At 31.7% G+C, this 15060-nt stretch overlaps 1 protein-coding gene across 6 annotated transcripts in view; it reads left to right on the top strand.

The window, feature by feature from the left end:
- The window catches only part of LOC143072906 (uncharacterized), a 34823-nt gene that overhangs the window by 4615 nt on the left and 15148 nt on the right, over positions 1 to 15060 (top strand). For all 6 annotated transcript variants that reach the window (XM_076248069.1, XM_076248065.1, XM_076248063.1 and 3 more), the window contains exons 2-4: positions 6265 to 6425; positions 6845 to 6933; positions 14196 to 14336. In XM_076248069.1, the coding sequence (XP_076104184.1) occupies positions 6282 to 6425; positions 6845 to 6933; positions 14196 to 14336 (374 nt within the window). In that variant the 5' untranslated portion in view covers positions 6265 to 6281. The remainder of the gene's footprint in view (positions 1 to 6264; positions 6426 to 6844; positions 6934 to 14195; positions 14337 to 15060) is intronic.

The following is a 15060-nucleotide window of genomic DNA, read 5'->3' as shown; positions in this document are numbered from 1 at the left end:
TTATCTGACACTAATATTAATCCCTCTATGGTCTGACCATCACAGCTAATTATAGTAAAACTTGGCAGGTTACAAAATATCCATTCATCAAAATGTGAAAGGTCTCAATTTCAAAGACAGAACTTGTGTGGATTGGGAATAGAATGGATTGGGGGACTTACAAAATCACCCCTTTTCTCTTCAGAGTCAGTCCATATATTTTCATTGTATTTAGATCTCTACCAGAAGCATCTTTACATGGAAACCATGTTAACCAGTGCAAATTACATACATAAGTACTTGTACATGCATCCATAAAACCAGATGAAATGTATATATTTATATATATGCTTGCATGTACTTTAAAAGTTATTGCTGCATCAGAGTTTATTTTTAGAACAGCTGTTGATTTTCTCGCTGTCAGCATTCTTATTGATTATAAATCCATATGTTGTGCATCATTGCAAATTTTAACTAGTGCATTTCAGATTGTAGTAGAATTTGAGCTTAGATTTTTATCCCCTGGCTACATATTAAAGTTGTTTACTGTGTTTTTACAGGATAAAGTATGTACATATATTCATCAGTAAAGTTATTCCTTGTTAAATACATTGAAAGCAGGGCAGATCTACGAATAATTACCAAAACAAAAAATTGATATTTTACTCTCAACAAGCATCGTTATCAAGATATACTAAAAAAAATTCCTAGAAATAATTAAAAACCAATTGTTCAGAGAACAATTGAAGGTCTTTCCACACAAAACAATGCATTTTCATATGAAAGTAGTAAAATTAAGTTTAAAATGTCATTTCAATTGTCGAATGATAGCTTATTGTAAGCTGATTCCAAAAATATATGGTTTCTATACAATATTGTTAAATATGGAGGATTATAATTTGTTACTTCCAGTTTGAAAAATGTTAACTCAGATTATTTACTTGACACTGATTCCAAAAATATCTTTTTTCTATATACTTTTATACTAATAAAGTACAAAAAAAAAGCTACTTCCGGTTTACACAAGTTCACTTCCGGTTATTTTTTCAAGGTTAAATGGTTTGATACCTATTGCCAAAAGTCTCATGTCTTTATCATGTATTCATATGAGGTAAAAGCAAAGGTCAAAATTTAGAACATCAAATTAAGCTATGACCTTGAGGTCAATTTGAAGGTCATAAACCAAGGATCTTAAATCAAAAGAACGTAGGTCTTAATTATATTTGGTTAATGAGTTATATCACCATACGTGTATCTTTAAATACAAGAAGGGAGAAAACTCCCTTTTATGTTCAGCGTACTCTTGCAATCAAAATTTACATGTTACGACATGTCATAACTAACAATTTAGTAAAAATAATTTGTTGATGTCATACGGTTTTTGGAAATAAGTGAAAATAAGCCAAATTCAAATTTGGAATATGACCTTGACCTTTGACCTTGCCCTATTTTTAATTTTTTTGTACCAAGGACCTCAAATCAAAAGATCCTAGGTCTGTATCACCTATGGTTTATAAGATAGAAATGCATGTCACTTATATTAAATGCATAAGGGGAAATAACTCTCATATGGAGCGTTCATATTGTTTCGGTCAAACTAGGACAAATCATGCGAAGGATATAACGAGCAATTTTATAAAATAAATTTGTCGCTTTCTTTTACGGTTACAGAGGAGATGTAGGCACAAGGAAAACAGTGTTCGGGGAGATAACTCTTACAGAGAAAATTGTTCGTCTTAGCAGGGTGAAATTTTAAAGCACATGAACTATACGATACCATATGAGAAATATCTAAGCGACATATTGAGAAACAAAAATTTCAGAATGTGACGAAAAAAAATAATAATAATCAGAAGAAATACAATAGGTCTTTCCACAGGAAAGTGGAAAGACCTAATTATGGACATGTATTAGTATTTTAATCCTTGATTTTTCACCTACTAGTATTTAAGGTCCTTGTACAATGTTATACATTATAAAATTATGTAAAAATATGCAAGTCACATGTGTGCAGCTAATTATATTCATTTATTCATCTTAAACAATATATCTTTCCTTTAAAAGTTTTCCCCTGCTATGTAAACTCACATAACAGATTATACTTTTTTGTATAAAGTTTTTTTTTTTAAATACATATATGGGATCCACCTCCAGATTTATGGGTTTAAAAGGAATGTTTTTAGCTGCCCACACCTCTTATCACTTTATAAATACTGAGACTGATATAAAAAATTGATTATTCATAATTCTTCTACAAATAAAGAATTTTATGGCAAGTCTAGCGGTGTAAAAATAGTCTTTGTCGATGTTGTAGATGATCAATAGACTACATGTATACATTTGAATTCTTTGGTGTATATAATAGTATAATGGTATAGGATAAAGAACTCAAATGTCATATCTGACAGTTTCCAAAAATATACATTATGGGAGATTAAGGATAAAGAAATGATATTGTCATATTTAATAATCATAATTATCATGAAAAGAGGATTATGTTTTAAAGTCCAAGTTGATAGACCAAGCTGAGATCAAGTGTTTGTGTCAAATCTATCATACAGACAAACCTCATCAAACTTGGTATCGGTACATTATTTGACGTATTGTGCATGTACAATATCCCTCTGACCATGAAGACCCTCTATCTATTTTATAGATCAGAATAAAAAGGGTCCAAGGGTCCAGGTCAAAATCTTGTTAAGACAAAACAGCCAGCATATTGGTCCATCTGCATCAAACTGATTATACAAGTACTTTGTTCAGATGATCACTATCATTGTCTATTGACTTTCAAGATGATAGTTAACCAGGGGTTAAGAAATCCACTAGCCCGACGCCCGGGGCTACAACATTTAGACCTCGGGCAACCAAAATTTGAAATCCAATATGCCCGACGGAACAGTAACAAAAAATTCTTGGCGTTTCCAAAATAGAAAGTGGAAAATCCCCTCATCACTTTTCTATCTTAGCCAATCAGATTCGACTACGTCATCTGTGATTCCTAGAATTTGTACTGATTTTGTACAAGTTTTAAAATAGAACAAATATTTTGGGTGGATCCCGTACTTTCAATATCGATGTGTCAGTACAGGGTGTGATATTGTACATTGCTTATGCAACCGGATTGTACCTTTTCTGATTAATTTATTGTAATACAAATGTGAATCCCTTTTGACAGCAGAAACCTGACTTTTGTCAGATATAAATTTGAAACGTGATTTCTGAGTTTATGAGTTTCAGTCCTTGCTTGGAAGTTGACTATGAAGAAGCCTCCAGAACCATGACCTAAACATAAACAGTCTTCAGAAAACTTTAACTTGATGCAATAATAGCAAGTCCGCATAAACGATCAGCGACGCAGAAAATACAAAATACCGGTGACGGCAAGGATTGATTGCCGAGTTTATGAGCTTCGGTCCTTGCTTGGACATTACAGAACTTCGTTTATAAAACAATTATAATCTTGATAATAAAAGACAAACTATGCCGTATGGGTGGTGATATTTATTCACATAAATATTTGAGGTCATTTAACATGTTTAATTTATTTTAATAAATAGAATTTTAAAACTGAAAACAAATATGAGCATTACATAATTAACCAGCTGATAATTCTTTTACACAAACGTGATGATGTACCTCCAATCCTTTTATATACCCATGTATAGCAGTGGTCAAGACTTATATCATGTCCGGATTTGGTCAATTCTTATATCAGAATATTCAGTGAATATTCCATTATCGATTAATTGAATATATCTGCTAATAAGTTTTGAGTATCCAATTTGCAAAAATCTTCTGTACAATGGATAAAAAATTGTTAAGTTTATAGAATTCATGGTTATTGCAGCAAACTCTGAATTTGTAAGGCATATTAGGGCTAGCATGTCAGTTTTGTTGGGCTAGTAGCTAGTTCTTCCGACAGGGCTAGTAAAATCCTGCTACCAATTAGCCTTGGGCTAGTGAGCTATTACAAAATTTCTTAACCCCTGAGTTAACAAAAAGACCAAACAAAAAGACCAAATATCTTACCAATCTTTGTATTCATATTAAAATCATACGATACTTGACTCTTGTGCTCTCTCTCCACCCTTATATCTGGAATAACCTTTTTCAGGTACAGGTATACCCAAGACCAAAATTTTTGAAAAACAAAATATAAAACCGTTGTAAACCGTTGAGGACATAATTTTAGAACCGAAAATATCTCCTAACAAAATGTAAGATGGAGAATCAGGTTGAGATTAGAGGTAGTCATTTTTTCGATATTTGCCTGTCAAATGTATGTGGGAGTGTGAAGGGCATTTTTAAACAACCTTTACACATTATTTCTGTGATGAATTAATTTTGTTTGATGTTTTTTTACTAGCTTAATAAGATTGTTTGTTTGATAAGGACTATTGCATTTGTTTAATTACAAAGATCAAAGCCTTATCATTTAACACACCCTTTTATTTTTGGATAAGCCACTATTTTAAGTGACCTTTCTCTAGAGTGTTCTATCCTGAACATGTTCAATACTACATCAGAAAGATAGTCAGTATCAAGGTTATACTTTCACATGATAGGATGGTAAATCAATCATTACTACATACTTAAGAATGTTATGAAAAACTAGCTTGTAATTTCACTGTCTGTAATGAGATTGGCTATTGTTAGACACTTCTCAGTATTTCCAATGCTACTCAAATGGCTAAGAAATTTGCATGGTTTGATGGAATTAATAGATCATTTTCACTTTTGTTTATGTGTTAGTAAGTTAGGCCAAGCAAAAAACAATGTACATTTTTGTAGTAGCAGGATATACATTATACACATGTACATAAATAAAAGAAGATGTGGTATGAGTGCCAATAAAACAACTGTCCAATCAAGTCACAATTTGTAAAAGTAAACCATTATAGGTCAAAGTACGGTCTTCAACACAGAGCTGTGGCTCTGCTTGGTTTTATTTATTGATATTTCCTTTATTATCCAAACATGTTTATCAAATTTTTAAAGCATTACATGTACAGACACCACCAGAAAAATGTTACACAGAAATGTTTTAAATTTTATCCTTTCAATGTGACAAATTCAGATTGTACATTTTCATGTAATATTTGTTATTACTTTGGGCTAAAAGTTACACAATGCTGCATTTTCATACTGAAATTTAATGTTTACTGATTGAATTATGCAAGTTTGTATAGCATTCAACAATGTCAGAGTTTACATTAGCATTTATAATGAACTTTACACGAAAAGGAAGTGATTTTTAAACTTATCAAGTACTTTATAATAGTACACAATCACTGAATTAAATCTAACCTTGTTTTCTAATTTGAAAAAGAATAAAGAAAGTGTGGGTACAGATACTTACATTTTTTTGCCAATACAATTTATAGCTTATTTGTCTTAGATTGCTGACTCGGTACATTGACATGTAGATTTCATTTTCTTAGATAAAAGAAGATGTGGTATGAGTGCCAATGAGACATATCTCCATCCATGACACATTTGTAAAAGTAAACCAATATATGTCAAAATAATGTACGGTCTTCAACACTGAGCCTTGGCTCATACCCAACAGCAAGCTATAAAGGGCTCAAAAAATGACTACTATAGTGTAAAACAATTCAAACAGAAAAACCAATTGTCTAATTTATATAAAAACCAAGAAACACTTATGAACCACATCGACAAATGACAACCAATGAACATCAGGTTTCTGGTTGTCTTTTTGTAGTCAGTAGTTGGAATTCAAATTGGCAGTTATATCACTTGATTCACATTTGCTTATTCTATCGTTATTTTTACACTGCATTTTGTACAATAACATTGAATTTGCTTTTATTTGTGTACTGTACTTTGGTACCACATAATTTGAATTTAAATGTTATGCAATGCACATTAAATTGGATGGTATACGTTGAAGATATGGTAACATTTCTTGCTTTTAAAGAAACCAGATCATGCAGATGAAGCAAGATTTCATTACCCTTCTTCACTGCAAGTTTCAGGTGATGACATTTTTCAGTACATTTGCACCAGCCCTAAAATATTACAGCCATGTTAATTTCTTGGACCATGAAAAAAATTGTATATCCTGGTTCCATCGTAACCATGGTCACCCCCAGCATTTCATGTTGTTTTTAAAAGGGTTTATATATATTCATACATGTGTTTTTCCTGAAAGTAATATTTACCCATAAGTCATAAACACTCTCCAATCATTCATCCAAGGGAATATATAACTGTATGTATCCAATATGAAGATTTATTTTAGATTATTTTATTTTTCAGTAATCTGAGTTATAAAGATGGCAGCCCCTAGAGATTTTAATCCTGTCAACATCTTACAACAAGGGAAACAACTCCCACCACCAATACGGTCCAGATACAGAAAGTTTGACATCTACAGAGATGTTAACCAGTTTCGTTTAATTGATGAACATGCAGTTCAGGTAAAAACTTGATTGAAAAAGATCAATATTCAGAAATTTTCAACAAACCTCTGGGGTATAATTGCAAAGATCATAAGGATAAAAGAGAGGCAAAAGATTAAAAAGTGGCAAGTCCAAAGTTAAGTGGCAGTGCTATGGATTTTTAAAATTAATAGAAAAAGACAAACAGTACACACGACATAGAAAACTAAAGATTGATCAACATTTTTCCAGGGCTTGCATGATTAACATGATTTTTTTCATTCACCTTAAAAAATAATCTCAACTCATCTTTGGACCTTAAAGATAACATAAAAGTTTTTAATTCAGTATAAAATTTTCCTTTTTTACCTTAAATCTGGGGAATTAGTGATCTTCTACATACAAAATTAAAGAAACCTTATATTTTCACTTGGTAAAATGACTTTTCTTATTCACAGGTAGCCCAGACAGAACACAAAACATTCCGAGATCTTATTTGGCACTTAATACACAGTCAAAGATTCCAGTCAGACTTAGAAAAAGCAAGGTAGGATCCTCATTGACTTGATTTGAATAGATACCTTTATTCAGTTTATTGCTCCTTAGTTATCTAACGTAACGGTACCCAAATTGCAACGAGTACCCAAATTGCACCTATTTAGCAAAAATAGCAGCGGAAATTTTACAAGATCTCCTAGAGACTAAACAATTTGTATTTTTATGATTTGATACTATGCATGTCTTTCTAAATAGATAAATATATTTAGATATGCACAAAACGTTCACAGTATTTATCAACAGATGAAGTGTTTACTGAAAAAGCAAAATGTACCGTAACGTCGCCATGCGACGTCATCAAAACGTCATGTTTTTAAAATTAGCAAATACAATATGTTTCAAGTATCCATTTCTTAAAAAAAAGAAGAGTAAGCATGGACAAATATCCAATTGTTCAAAATATTTGAAAAAAAATAAACAAAAGCTCTGTTATTCGACTTTTGACGATGCGAATTTAAACATGGATGCAATTTGGGTACTCCTCATTACAGAATCATTGATGGTTTGGAGGTTAGTTCAGACCAATTTTTCTATGATTCTATATGAATTGAAAATCAAATTGGTGTACTTATAAAATAAAGAAGGATACAGCTTCAAAATAAACACAAAATGGAAACTTTTGTCTCGATTATAAAAAAATGTAGTTGAGAAAACTGTCAAAATAGGTGCAATTTGGGTACCGTCACGTTAATCATTAGTGTACATTGCAAATGTGCAATAGAATCTGATCTACACAGTCAGGAATGAAGGTTATTTCAAAGTATGAGACTAAAATGCAGTATAAAATCTTATTTCTTGGGTGATGAACATTGGATTAGAATCTTGTTTATTCGAAATACTTTGTAGGTAAAATTAATTAGAAAACGAAGAAATGTATTTCTATGGCCTCATCAGTAGAATCAGATCCAAATTGTTATGATCAGCATCTTTTTATCTGATAACATGATAGAAACTTTCTCAATTTATAGTTGATTTATCAGAAAATTCTTTCTACACAATCAAGGCAGTACTTATTTGTACCTGAGGTCGTAAGGCTCTCAAATTTCAAACAATGTTTAAACAATTAATAGATTTTGGAATGTATTCAGTAACTTCTGTTTTCCCCTTGAACCTAGTTTAGGCTTAGTTCTGTTGTACATAAATTGTATATACAATGTAGATCTAAAACATAAGTTCTGATAGAATTTTAATGTTAGCTGACGAAATTGATTTGTAAGTCTTATTGATCAGTAATGAGGATATAAACATAATTGGTAGGAATTCGATTGATCTCATTTTATGTTGTTGTATTTCAAGTGAAATGTTGTTCAGTCTGTAAAAGAGTAAACCTAACTACATGTGTGGCAGCTTATACCAGAATATTCTGTCAATGTTCTGATTTAGGTGTATTTCTTGGTTATGAGATCAGTATAAGTACCTGTATTAGCTTTAGATAGAACTGGATCCTGCCTTTCTTGTGCTTTGTCCCAAAAAGGTCAACCCTCAGAAAGACTCCCCTTATCCCAATTATTGAAAAATTTAATTTTGGATTTATGATAATATCATGGTGTAAAATAGATATTGCCATCAGGCTAACACCCTTAGAGGCATATCTTATACTTGTATATCTTTAAATTACTTGAGTTAAAATTCATAGTAATATGTAACCCTATTTTAATTCTGATACATGTACCTTGAGTGTCACAATAGGGTCATAAGAACTGCTCATGCAGCTTTACATGTCATAAGTTTTTTTTTTTTTTTTAAAGTCACCTAGACTTTTACTATGGTTCTTCTGGTCATGAATGAAAGATTAGGCTTGAACCTTGTTTGCAGTCTTAACATAATAGAGAGGTGTAATTGCAGGTCCATCATTGGTATTATCAGTAAACAAAGCTTTATCTCCTAGATTTATATCAACTTATTATTGAAGAAAACAAACAAAAGAAATGAGAAACAGATTTGCTGTGAATCAGTTACTTTTCCTTCCCAGATTTTATTATTTTCTCTCAAGATACCTTATCAGAACATGTATAGTACTGCACAGTTTGATATACAAGATATATGTTATGGTCAGTAGCCTGATACACAGGTCTGTAGCCAGGATCTCTTTGAGGGGGGTTATTGGGGTCATAATGCTCTCTTTCATAGTCATACTGCAATCTTAATCTCAAATCAGTGTTTTTATGCCTCTGCTGTGGCAGAGATGGCATTGAGTTTTACCCTTGTCTGCCTGTATGTCTGTACATCCCAAAGTTGGGTTTAGTTATCTAACTTTAGTTTGCCTCAACCAAAAATTATACACAATGCTTATTACCACAAAACACAGTTTGAATTTTAGTGGGGTTACTTTAACCATTCCAGAGTTATGCCCCTTTACAAATGGAAAAAAATTGCTGAGTTTTTCGTTTCTGTTCTCTAACTTAAGTTTACCTCAACCAAATATTATGAAACTTATACACAATACTTTCTACCGCAAAACTCAGATCAAGTACATTTTTTGGTTGTGTCACTTTTATAGTTCTGTATTTATGTCCCTTTATATGATACACAAGTGGGGGCAGTTGTGTCCCATGGTCACATTCCCCATTTATTTTTCATGGGGGTAGTCTGAATCCTCCCCTTATGTTGAACTTGACTTTTGGATATGATACAGCTTTGAGTCTTTATTTGAGAATAAACTCTTTGTGCTTATTTATATATTACCCTTTTTTCAGTAATTTGATTTTAATATAAAAAAATTAACATTTACACTGTACCATTAATCAAAGCTGCAATAACATGTAACCAGTGCTGCACACAAATTTCAGAAATAAATTTCAGGCACTGTTAAATTCCTGCATTTTTTGGCATTAGATCTGTACTTTATATCTAAGAAAGTGAAGAGAGTACAAAAACAAGATTTCCAGTTAATTAGACAAAGTATTCATCAATGTACATGTATTACAGTGTTCTGTGATAGTGTGAATCACTTGTGTATAGGTCAGTGACTGTTTAGGTTCTGCCTTATTTTGATCTATGATCCAATTATCATACATCATTCTATGTTTACGTGTACAATGTAGCTGAAGAATTAGTTAACAGGAATTTTTTCATTATGTTCATTGCTTACATCGGTGATTTATAATGTCAATCAAGGTTTTTGGTTTGAACTCTTTCGTTGCTGTAAATATATACTGCTTTATAAAATAGTAAATGTATTTAAAAGTTCGCCAATCTAAACCATGTTTTATGACCCTCTTATATGGGCATTATGTTTTTTGGGGGGCAAATCTTTTGTAAAACAAACCCTATCAAAATGTTTAATTTAAACATTAACCGCAGGTACTATAGCACAAGGCAATCCCAACGTTCAGAGGGGAATATGAAGTTTTGTTGGACGTCATATGTGATAGTTTCAATCTAATTAAAAACCAATCTCTCATTGCTCCCATTTTCTGATATGTCGCGTGGAAGATCTAACGAAACTGCATGGCTTTGAGGTCACATGTGAGTGAACTGGAAGTTATGAATTTATAATGATATGCCAATGAGTTGACGATCTATTAATAAGCCAATCAAAAAAGTTTATGAATTATTTGAACTGACAATTTCTTCGTAAATAAAATGAGTTACATCCCTTTACCTTATGATAAACTTTCAAGATCGTGGAAGACTCATTTTCATTGGTTGAAAAAAGACACACCTACGAGGTCACTCACATGTGACCTCAAAGCGGTCAAAATATGGGTTTCATTAGATCTCCCACGCTACATATCAGAAAACGGGAGCAATGAGAGATCGGTTTTTAATTAGATTGCGATAGTTTCAACCAAACAACTGTTTTGCTATCAAAATCAACATGCAGTGGAATAATACATGTAGTTTTGGAAATTAAATTGGTTTCAACAAGTTTTTTGCATATACATTTGTGTAAGAAATATGTTTGAAAGTGTGTCTTAACTGCAAAAAAAATTAATTCTGGTAATAGTGTATATCATTTGAAATGTAGGGGATATAGCAAAACCATAAACAAATCTCCTCTATTTAGCCTAAAGCTGCTTTATGATAGATCCAGAGTCACACTTAACAGTTTAACTCTTGTATATTTAATTGCATTTCTATTGTATTAAGTGGCAGGGTACATTATTTTTACATTATATATAATTTATAATTAGCTGTCTGCATTTCTACAGTGTGGATGGTTCTCTGAGATTGACAGAAATAGAAAATTGGATTGAACCCAACACAAGATATGATAGAAATTTGTTTCTCTACTTGAAGAATTACTTCTTTCTTTTTTTACAGGGATGTGTCAAAAAATTCTTGAAATGTAATTAAATTCAGTTCTTGTACATTTCTCACAAATTATCTGTCTGACTAACATATACAAAGGTGTAGGTGTTAAGCAGTATTAGTCTAACATATCTTAAGATGTAATTCACAGATTTGAAGATAACAGAATATTTTGCATGTAGTAATGCTAGCTAATGGCTATGTTATTATATATAAAAAAGAAGATGTGGTATGATTGCCAATGAGACAACTCTACACGAGAGACTTAATGACACAGAAATTAACAACTAAGGTCACCATACAGACTTTAACTATAAGCAAAGCCCATACTGCATAGTCAGCTATAAAAGGCCCCAAAATGACAAATATAAAACAATTCAAACAAGAAAACTAACAGCCTATTTATGTACAAAAAAATGAACGGAAAACAAATATGTAACACATCAACAAACGACAACCACTGAATTACAGGCTCCTGACTTGGGACAGACACATACATACAGAATGTATCTGTACATGTTAATGGTTTTTTTCTGAAACGCATTATGTAATATCTATAGTAAGGCATTCTAAGTGACATCTTTTAAATATACTGAGCCAAAAAAGTTTAGCAACACTTTTTTTTAAAATTTGTTTTTTGTTCTTTCTGGGAAAAAAATATTTAAACATCATTGATATAATCCTTAGTTTTACCTGTAATTTAAAACAGTCCTACTTTTTTCCTGGTGATTGATTTCGCGTCATTTAAGCTTTACACGTGTAATTGATGTTTTACATTCTGTACCTGTACTTTTAAAACAATATTAAAAATTTCTTTTTCACTAACATTCAGAAACACATCATTGGTAAGAAAAATACATACACCTTTGAAAAAATTGCATGGGGCGTCAACCAGGCCTCCCCAAAAATGACTGTCAGAAAGCTCTTGAAATGGTTGATGCCGAAATGAGTGTTGCTGACATCATGGCTCGATTTAATGTGCATAAGGCAACAGTTTATAGACTAACAAACAGATATCGACAAATTGCAACTGCACAGGATAGGTCGATATCTCATAGACCAAAAAAACTATTGTCAAGGGAGGAGCTCTACCTTCGCTTTACGTCAACACGTGACCAGTTTTTTTCCGGCCACAAAAGTAGTGCATTGACTAAGGATAACTGCTGGTGTGCCTGCCAATCCTTCATTGGTACACTTAGGTATGGCTGAGAAATTGATTTTGAATAACACTATACTCATATCCGCATTTTGACTTTTTTGGCTCAGTATAATTCATTTATGTATTAGAAAGCAAGTCATTGTTTGTGAAATACAAGTCAATTTTTGATTAACTGTAGAATTTTAAGTTCAGACCGAGGCTGAAATTTGATCTGAACGCTCAGCTTGTCCTTAGGTCTTAATATGTTTTAAAAACCCATATATCATGTATATGTTATTTACCTAAATTTCATTTAAAAATGTCGCTATGACTACAAAAAAGGTATATAAAGGATTACTTAAATTATTGGAAAAATTTATATCACCATTTTTATGTGTTGCATAAATTGGTTAAATAAAAAGTTTATGAATGAATAATTCTATAATATATAGTTCACTTGTGATTCGGGAAATAAACTGATATTTTCATGCACAGGTAGTTTTGTACCTGTATGCAGCACCTTTTGCAGTTTTTATACAGGTGTATATGTTATAAACTTTAATGGGATTAGTTCTCCTCCATTGTACAACAATAAAATAGATACTGCTGTTACACATCAAGTAATCCCCTATTGTGAAATTGATTGCTATACAGCAGTTATAAAATATTTCAAGGTCATGGTAGACTTTCACTGTATATAGATTACTGAAGCAAGGGGAGCTTTAATGTTTTGTTTATGCAGTAAATTTTCAGTATGCATACATCTTGAAATTTAAAGAGATATATTGTTTTCATTAATTAAAGCAAACCTCATTAAAAGATATATTAAAGGGAAATTTTGTCATTTTCCTGTTATGCCCTGCCAACATTAGTTGTGGACATTGTGTATTCCAGAATGTGTGTGTCTGTCTGTGTGTTAGTCAGTACATTCTTCATCCTCCATTGGGTTAAATATGCAGTCATGTCACTTAACACTAGGATAATACTTACCCAGTAGTAGGGTAATAGCTAGAAATAAATCAGCCATTCTAAACTGCAATCACCTACATTTAAAATTTCTTAATTATTGGTCAAGTTCTAGTATATATGCAGCTTTGTATTTGAACACAGCACAACCAGTGCTTGTGAAACTTTTGAGGAGAAAATCATCTCATGAAATTATATCAAACTCCTCTTAATTTGCAGTGCACTAACTTTAATTGAGTGAATGCCCAATTTCTCAAATAAGTTGCAGGAACTTAGTGTGGTATTCAGGTTTTAAAAGTGATTGATGTTGGCATTTTTCCTTAGGCAACTTTCAAATATCTTGTGCCCATAAATAAAAACATTTAAACTTTCTGGATTTTAAAATAAACAAGGTCAATTCCGTTTATAGTAAAATGTAGATGAATGCATGTAGAACATTATGTATAATGTAAACTCTCTGTGAAAAGTATGTGAACAGTTCTCTACCATAACAGGGTTTCCTTACCTATATTTCTTATTTTCACAATAAAATGTTGAACATAATATTTTAACATAGGCAGTTTCAAATAATAGTTTACTATGCAATGCCCTGAAAGACCTGGACATGCACAAAGTAATTTCTTGTTTACATATAGATCGAATAGATTTACAAATGTTTGTTTTACTAAGTTGAAAAATATGTTCTGTTGTATAGAAGAGATCATTATGTACCCCTGTGTGTCCAACGTTAAAATATAAATTAGCTTCACTTTTATATAAAGTTATTTAAATAATCATCATTTTTCAGCTAAATGCCATAACAGATAACCTACATAGTAAATTGTATTTGTGCGCTTTTATCATTTAAATTCCTTTTATGATCTGATTTTAATTTGATATTTATTCTGTTTCAGAGCAATCTTCAGATGGATGACATCACGTAATATGTACACAATCAGTTTCCAGGATGTCCAAAAAGGTTCTCCTGAGGAGGTGTTGGTTTCGTTTAAAAACAAGAAGGGCACATATGCTAGAATCTTTGAAACATTCTGCGGGTAAATGTTATGAATAATAGTGTGAAGGAAAGCAAATATTTTAGTGACTGAATTTTGAGATTGATGGATAAATGTTGGTTTTGGAAGAATAAGACCATTTTAAGCCAATTCTACAAAATAATCTTAAACAAAACGCATCCAAACAAGTGCTTAAGTCTTTAAAAATCACAAATAAAATTTAATGTTTATATATGTCCTTGAAAGGGTGTGTACAACAAAGATACAAGTACAATCAAACTTGTAGTAGGGTTAAAACAGGATGTGCTTTATAATACATGGTAATAGCAACACTAGTTGTACAAATGTATTATTTTCCTGTCATATTTTACACATTTTAACATATGAATTATTGTGTGGTCTGTGAGTGTTAAGTTGTATAGGTGAAATACATGTATCAGTGGGTTGGGTAATTTACCATTAGGACATTACATTTGAAGTTATTAGTCAATAGTATGGATTTCTCTATCTAACTTTATCCATTATTTACAATTCGCCGTGCTTAGCAAATATAACCTGGTGATAATGGCTGATGTTTATTTGTAGTCGCTGTTAAAGTAGTCCAATTTTTTTTTTTTTTGAATTCGAAAAAGTGGAATCATTTTTTTTAAATTGACACATGTCTATTGTTGATTGATTGCTTCACGTCCAGTGGCAAATATTTCATGCATGTCCAGGATGATGTCTATTGTTGAAAATTGTTCATTGACCTCTATATATCTTTCTT

The sequence above is a fragment of the Mytilus galloprovincialis genome, chromosome 4 (assembly GCF_965363235.1).
Source record: "Mytilus galloprovincialis chromosome 4, xbMytGall1.hap1.1, whole genome shotgun sequence".
NCBI lineage: Eukaryota > Metazoa > Mollusca > Bivalvia > Mytilida > Mytilidae > Mytilus > Mytilus galloprovincialis.
The sequence above is the reverse complement of the archived record's forward strand: the minus strand, read 5'-3'. Positions and strand labels throughout refer to the sequence as shown.